The following is an 8248-nucleotide window of genomic DNA, read 5'->3' as shown; positions in this document are numbered from 1 at the left end:
CATGGAAAAATAAGAGGTCTGAGAAAAGTGTGACTTCACTAAAACTGTCAAATACCAGTGAAGGTATGGTGAACAAGGGGCTCTCAAAAACCGTATATGAGAGATCTCTGTATATAACCAATATGGAAATATTTAGTGAAGTTAAATACTTTCATACCTGAAAATCAGAAGCTCTGTGTCTATCTCTTTATTGTGGGAAGAGAGGTCATCAAGACGACATGACTGCCGGTTGGATCATGGGGACTCTTGGTGGAAAAAATTGTTACTTGTTTTGGGAATCATCTTAATCCTTGCATGTGCTTTTCCTCGCATGTGCTTGTATTGTTGCTGTGGCATCTGCCTCCAGTACAGTCAGCTAGCCACCAAATGAATAACGTCCATGCTAATAACACGCCTTGATGACTTCTCAGGGCATTTTACAGATAGGGGACATGTAAGATTGTAACAGCAGTCAAGAGGGGTAGAGTGTCAGGGAGGTCATTGAGAGTATGTGATTGCCAATTGACCCAGAAGCTGGACAGAATTGTACCTAAGCAGAGATACCTTAAATGCTGCCCTGTCCTAGGAATGCACGTTCTATCCACAGTTCCCATAGCCAGAGTCACTTCAAGTAGGCAACCTTGAGAGAGTAATATACTGTTGAAACCAACTGAACTCTATGTGATTGAACCTCTGTAAGTCCTCTATGTAAAATTTTGAGATTCTGGTGGGTGGGTGCAGAGATCTACTCATCTTGTGTCCTCCAAAGACAAATCTTGTATGTACATTAATCTACTTATTAAACCTGTCATCTACATTTTACAAAGTACAACATCCATTCATAATAAAAAAAAAACCAACAAAGTAAGGATACAGGGAAAATATGTTAACGTCATATATACGAAAATCTTATAGCTAATATCCTTAGTGGAGAAAAATTGAGAGCTTTTTCTGGAACAAGATAGGGCTGTCCACTCTCACCATTGTTATTTAACATAGTACTAGAAGTCCTAGCTACAGGAATCAGAAAACAAAAAGAAATAAAAGGTCTCCAAATTAGCAATGAAGGAGTAAAACTTCTGCTACTTGTATATGACATGATACTCTATATAGAAAACCCAAAAGACTCCACCAAAAATTTTCTAGAACTGATACATGAATTTGGTAAAATCAAAAGATAAAAAATCAATGTATAGAAATCTGTTGCATTTCTATACACTAATAATAATGTAGAAGAAAGATAAATTAAGGAATCAATCCCATTTACAATTGCACCAAAATCCATAAGATACCTAGGAATAAACCTAACCAAAGAGGTGAAAGACTTGTATTGTGGACACTAAAACACTGATGAAAGAGACTGAAGAAGACACAAAGAAATGGAAAGACATTCCAATCTCATGGATTGGAAGAACCAGTATTGTTAAAATGTCTATACTATAATACAATCCCTATCAAAATGCCAACAGCATTTTTTTAGAGCTAGAACAAACAACCATAATTTTTTTATGAAACCACAAAAGACCCCAGAGAACAAAAGCAACCTTGAAAAAGAAGAGCAAACCTGGAGGAATCACAATTCCAAACTTCAAGTTATATTACAAAGCTGTACTAATCAAAATAGCGTAGTACTGGCCCACACACACACACACACACACACACTAGACACATAGACTAATAGAACATAATAGAAAACTCAGAAATGAACCCAAGATTATATTGTCAATTAACCTTTGACAAAGGAGGAAAGAATATCCAATGAGAAAAAGACCAACAAATGGTGTTGGCAAAACTGGACAGCTACATACAAAAGAATGAAACTGAACCACTTTCTTACACCATATAAAAAATAAACTCAAAATTGATTAAATACTCAAATATGAGCCTACAACCATAAAAATCCTACAAGAGAGCAGTATTTTCTATGACATCAGTTGTAGCAACATTTTTCTAGACATGTTTCCTAAGGCAAGGGAAACAAAAGCAAAAATAAACGGTTAGAATACATCAAGATAAAAAGCTTCTATACAGCAAATGAAACTATCAACAAAACTAAAAGACAACTTACTAACTGGAAGAAGATATTTGTTAATAACATATTTGATAAAGGGTTAGTATCCAAAATATATAAAGAATTTCTACAATTCAACATCAAAAACAAAACAAAACAAAACCTGAAAATCCAATTACAAAGTGGGCAGAAGACATGACTCCAAAGACATATAGATGGCCAACAGACATGTAAATAGGCTCAACATCACTTAGCATCAGGAAAATGTAAATCAAAACTATAATGAGGTATCACCTCATACCTGTCAGAATTGCTAAAATCAAAAACACAAGAAACAATATGTGCTGGTGAGGATGTGAAGAAAAACTAACCCTCATGCACCATGGATGGGAATGCATACTGGTGCAGCCTCTTTGAAAAACACTATGGAGTTTCCTCAAAAAGTTAAAAATCGAACTACCATATGACCCAGTAGTTCCATTACTGGGTGTTTACCCAAGGAATTAAAAAAAAAGTAATTTGAAAATATTTGTGCATCCCTATGTTTATTATAACACTTTTTAAATAGCTAAATTATGGTAGCATCTGAAGTGTCCATTGATAGATGAATGGAAAAAAAGGTGATATATGTATATTTATATACATATATGTACATATATTTATAAGCATACCTCTTTTTTTCCCATTCATCTATCAATGGACACTTCAGATGCTACCATAATATATCTATATATGTTCATATATATATATATATATATATATATTAGTTTTCTAGTTGTTTTTGTTTTCTTCCCTTGTTTACTTATCTCACAATAAGTTGGCTTTCTTTAATAATATACTTGGAATACTTTCTCTGTATTTTTTGCATGTCTATTACTGTATTTGATTCATGGTTACCATTAGATTTATATATAACATCTTATGTATATAGCAGTTCTAGGGAAACCTGGGTAGCTCAGTTGGTTAGGCATCCGACTTGGGCTCAGGTCATGATCTCGCGGTCCATGGGATTGAGCCCTGTGTCGGGCTCTATGCTGACTGCTCAGAGCCTGGAGCCTGCTTCAGATTCTGTGTCTCCCTCTCTCTCTGCCCCTCCCTTCTTGCTCTCTCTCTCTCTCTCTCTCTCAAAAATAAATAAACGTTAAAAAAGTTATGTATTTAGCAGTTCTACATGAAGCTGATGATCACTTCCATTCTTTACTCCTCTTTCCACACCCCACAATTTAGTTATATAGTTCATACTTCACATAGTTCAGTTTTTGGAATTCTTTGACTGATTTTTATAATATACATAATTTTACTCCTTTTGTGTTTCATAATTTTCTCACTCCTTATGGTCATTCCTTTCTGCTCAACGAGTCTCCTTTAACATGTATTGTAGGGTTGGTATATTAATCGTAAATCTTTTAACTTTTGTTTGGGAAACTGTTTATCTCCACTTCTATTATGAATGACAGACTTTTTGAATTGAGTATTCTAAACTACAGATTTTTTTTCTTTCAGAACTTTGAATATATCATGCCACAAACTTCTGATGTGCAAAGTTTCTGCTGAGAAATCAATTGGCAGCCTGCTGGGGTTTCCCTGTGTGAAACTGTTTTCTTTTTCCCCTTTTAAAATTCTCTCTTTATCACTACTTTTCACCATTTTTATTACTATGTGTCTTGGTGTGGGTTTCCTTTGGTTGATTTTCTTGAGGGCACTCTCTACCTCCTGGGCCTAGATTTCTGTTTTCTTCCTTAGATTTGGTATATTTTCAGATATTATTTCTCAAATAAAATTTCTGCTCCCTTTTCTCTCTCTTCTTCTGGGATCTCTATAATGCTAATGTTATTGCACTTTATGTTATTGCTGAGTTCCCTAAGTACTCTCATTTTGCATATATATTTTTTTCCTTCATCTGCTCAGCTTGCTTACTTTCCATTATTCTGTCCTCCAGGTCACTCATGTATTCTTTGCTTACTCTAGTCTGCTATTTTTTCCATATTTTTAAAATCTAATTAATTATGTTCTTCATCTCCATTTTTTTTGTCTTTGTTAAGGGTCTCATTGATGTCTTCCACTTGTTTCTCAAGTTCTGTGAGTACTTTAATGATTATTACTTTAAATTCTCAATCAGGAGTATCACTTACCTCCATTTTTCTTACATCTCTTGCTGTGAGTTTGTCTTGTTCATTCATTTGGGACATATTTCTCTGTGTCCTCATCTTGTCTAACTCTCTGTGTCTGTTTCTACATGTTGGGAGAGTCAGCTATGTCTATTGCTCTTGAAAGTAGCTGTCTTATGAAGAAGAGGTCCTGTATTGCACTGTAGTGCAGTGTCCCCTATTTATCAGAATAGGGGTGCTACATCAAGGGTGTCTCCTCTATGTGTTGCCTTTCCCTGCTGTTATTGTTGAGCTGCTATTTTTCCTTCAGTTGAATCATCTGAAGTGGGTCTCTTTGCCTGATGGGGTTGTGTTTGATCATATGGTGATAGTGAACCAGTCTGAGGCTGCCTTGGGCTTGCGTTGAGTCAGACTAGTCATTTGCCAGAGATGAAATAGTACCAAACTTCAGGGTGTTTCCTCCATGTTTTCCCCTAAGAAGATTTTGTAGGTGGCCAGGGTCTGTAATCTGACCAGCTATATGCCCCTGCATACTGCAGGAGTCACGATATGACTTCTGTATGTGGTTATCTTTCCCTTTTCCTGGGGCAGAAATCACTATGAAGTGGTGTTGGCCCCTGTTCGGGCTGCTTGCACACTGCCAGGCTTGTGGCTGTGGTTGGAATGGACTCTGTCTGAGAGTGTATTGGAGGCGGCAGATCCTCACCATGCACAGGAGGGGGATGTTTTAGCAAGGTTAGTGCACTGGTCCTCTGCAAGAGGGGATCTGCCACTCTTGCAAGTAAGACCAAGTCCAGATGGGTTGGAAGGTGTATATATGAAAAATATGTGGGTCAGGAGACATGGTGTTAGCAATATTTGCACTTATCTTCTTGGCAGGGGAACCCACAGCACTGGGACCGAGGCGGGTCTGACTTGAGGGGGCAGATCTGCCATAGTACATGGAACAGGGGGGAAGTATAAGCAAGTCAGATAGCAAACATGAGTGCTGCACTGGTTTCCACAGGTTCCCATGTGTTTATGCTGGAGCAGGGGAGGGAAATGACACTTTCCAACTCCCTTGTTTCTGGAGGAGTCTCCCAAGGATCTCTGTCTTTCCAGCTCATGCTCTGAGATTAGTATAACTCTCCCTCATGTGTATGCCTTAGACATTTTTCAAACTGTGGCTTCTATTGTTGTATCTCTGAGGGCTATTTGTTGTTGTGTCTTTTTAAGAGCAGGGACTCAGTTTCCTATGTCCCCACCAGCTATCCCAGAGCAGATCCTGATGATTTGTAAAGTTTCAGATTTTAAGTCCTGCTGGTTGTCAAAACTCATGAAATCAACTTCCCTTGGTTTTCAAAGCCAAATGTTATGGTAATTTGTGTTCCCACATGTAGGCTCACTGGTATGAAAGTCTGTTTCTCTCCCTTTCCTGCATTCGTGGATACCTCCCTCCCACAGACAGACTATGGTTTGGTTTAGCTCCCCACCATGTTTCTATCCTTTCCTTCCTTCTTTAATGTGGCCTCTTCTCTACATTTAGTCGTAGGGTTTGTTCTGCCAGGCTTTGGGTCATTTTCTGGGTTACCTACACTGGGTTACCTATCTAGTTGTATCCATAGAAGGAGGTGAGCTTAGGGTCATCCTACTCTTCCATTTTCCCAGTAATTTGTTCACAGGACTTAACTCTATTAAGTAACAAACATATGGAAACATGATTCACACAGGTAGATTGGAAGATAATGCATCTGATTTTATTTTAATCCAAATATTAACTGAGTCTATAGGGACTATCTTTTGAATCACAATTTTTAAAAATCACTTATTTATCTGTTATGCAAAATAAAAGTAGGGGCACCTGGGTGGCTCAGTCTGTTGAGCTTCCGACTTTGGCTCAGGTCATGATCTCACAGTGCAAGGGTTTGAGCCCCATATTGGGCTTTGCACTGACAGTGTGGAGCCTGCTTTGGACTCTGTCTCCCTCTCTCTGCCCCTCATCTGCTTGTGCTCTCTCTTTTTCTCAAAAATAAACATTAAAAAATAAATAAAAATAATAATTACTATTAATTAATTATAATATTCCTTATCATTTATTTATAAACCATAACCATGCAAAGACCTTTTTTTTGGTCAAGATATGTCAAAAGAATTTATTTTTGGATAATCAATTTATTGCAATGCTCTATATACATTAATATAATACTAAACTTTTGATAATTTGCTGAGGACTAGGATATCATATTAAATAAAACATATTCTAAATAAAATAATTTTTAAAACACTATGGGATTTTTAAAGGATATATTTGTTTCAGTATATGTCATCAAATAGAAAAAGTTTCCTTGTATAATTTGATTATAATTAGGGCAATATAATTGGTACATACTATTATCAGAATATGACATTATAATATATAGAAGGGTAAAATTAAAATGAACTGTAATAATAAATAAAGGCTTTATGGCAGAGTTGATGTGTGCTGAGTCTTGAAATAGATGTGGATTTGAAATGGTAGAGATGAGAGGAGGAAGCAATGTGAGACTGAGCTTTTGAGCACAGCATGCTGGCAAGTGAAAAAGATGGCCTCTCTATGAGTCTAGAGAATAAATGTTAATAATGAATATTGTAAAAGTGATTTTTTATACCCATAATAATTATGACCTCATAAAAGTGACATAAAATTGATTATTAATGACAAATTATAGAAGCAATATTAGTAGTAGCTGTTTTACTTGTAAGGCAATTATCAACGGTGATTAAGGTTTAAGTAATTAAACCAAAGCTAAATTTCATTGATTTAACTAATACCAATGAACAACTGCTAATTTATTCTCAAACATACTTTGTTGAATGTCTATCATGGACCAGTGGAGTGTACCTAAATTAGCCTACTTGAAGTACAAAAATGAGTAAGGCATATTATTCAGGCTTAAACATAACTATTATTCTGTTACTCTATTAAAAAAGGCACTTATACCTTCCTCATTGAGGTGAGGCCCTCATTTCATTTGGTAACAAACACCAGTCAGCACTCCTCTGTCTGTCTGCCTAGTGGCTTCTGTCTGTGAGCTTGCCTGCATCTACCTGGCATTCATCCTGCATGACAAGGAGGTGCTGGTCTCAGAGAATAAGATCAATGCCCTTATTAAAACAGCAGGTATACTTCCATCTGCAACAATGTGGATGGAACTGGAGGGTATTAGGTTAAGTGAAATAAGCCAGTAGGAGAAAGACAGATATCATATGTTTTCAATCATATGTGGAACTTGAGAAGCTAACAGAAGACATGGGGGAAGGAAAGGGGAAAAAATAGTTTCAAACAGAGAGGGAGGAAAACCATAAAAGACTCTTAAATACAGAGAATTAACTGAGGGTTGATGGCGGGGCTGGGGGAGAGGGCAAAATGGATGATGGACATTGAGGAGGGCACTTGTTGGGATGAGCCCTGGGTGTTGTATGTAAGTGATGAATCACAGGAATATACCCCCAAAACCAAGAGCACACTGTATACACTGTATGTTAGCTAACTTGACAATAAATTATATTACACAAAACAAAACAAAACAAAACAAAACAGCACGTGTAAATGTTGAAACTTTCTGACTGGGTTTGTTTGCAAAGGCTTAGGCCAATGCCAATGTAGGGAGCCTCATCTGCAATGTAGGGGCTAGTGGACCCACCCCAGCAGTGGGTGCTGCACCAGCAGGAGTTTCTGCACCCTCCATCTCTGCTGTTGCAACTGAGAATAAAGTAAAAGCAAAGAAAAAAGAATTCAAGGAATCTGATGATGACATGGGCTTTGGTCTTTTTGAGTAAACCTCTTCTGTAACCTGTTCAATAAAAAACTTAACACTTTTTTAAAAAAAGAAAGAAAAGAAAGGCACTTATATAAATATGTATATTATTAAAAAATATAATCAGAGACTGATAAAGGGGCTGAGTCAGGGGGAAAAGGATATTTGCATGGTTCCAAGTGTCTCCCAACAGATTGCTAATTAGTTGCAAGAGTAAATAAAATAATAGAAATATAGTAGAGAAACTAGAATCTTTTTTATGTGAGTGATCAAAGTTAATATAGGCATATCATGAGCCCCCAGCCATGGCACCTGTAAAAGGACACAATAACATCACTATGTAGTGTTACTCTCTGGAGTATTATACCCATGTT

At 36.8% G+C, this 8248-nt stretch overlaps 1 protein-coding gene across 1 annotated transcript; it reads left to right on the top strand.

The window, feature by feature from the left end:
* Positions 1 to 398: 398 nt before the first annotated feature.
* On the top strand, positions 399 to 7896 carry LOC123380236 (60S acidic ribosomal protein P1-like). The gene is made up of 5 exons (XM_045038082.1): positions 399 to 433; positions 4690 to 4833; positions 5314 to 5372; positions 7133 to 7197; positions 7708 to 7896. Exons 1-5 carry the CDS (start codon positions 399 to 401, stop codon positions 7894 to 7896), a joined length of 492 nt encoding a protein of 163 aa, XP_044894017.1.
* Positions 7897 to 8248: the final 352 nt, after the last annotated feature.

This window comes from Felis catus, chromosome D1 (genome assembly GCF_018350175.1).
Source record: "Felis catus isolate Fca126 chromosome D1, F.catus_Fca126_mat1.0, whole genome shotgun sequence".
In the NCBI taxonomy this organism is placed as follows: domain Eukaryota; kingdom Metazoa; phylum Chordata; class Mammalia; order Carnivora; family Felidae; genus Felis; species Felis catus.
Note: the sequence above shows the minus strand (reverse complement) of the source record. Positions and strands in the feature narration are given on the sequence as shown.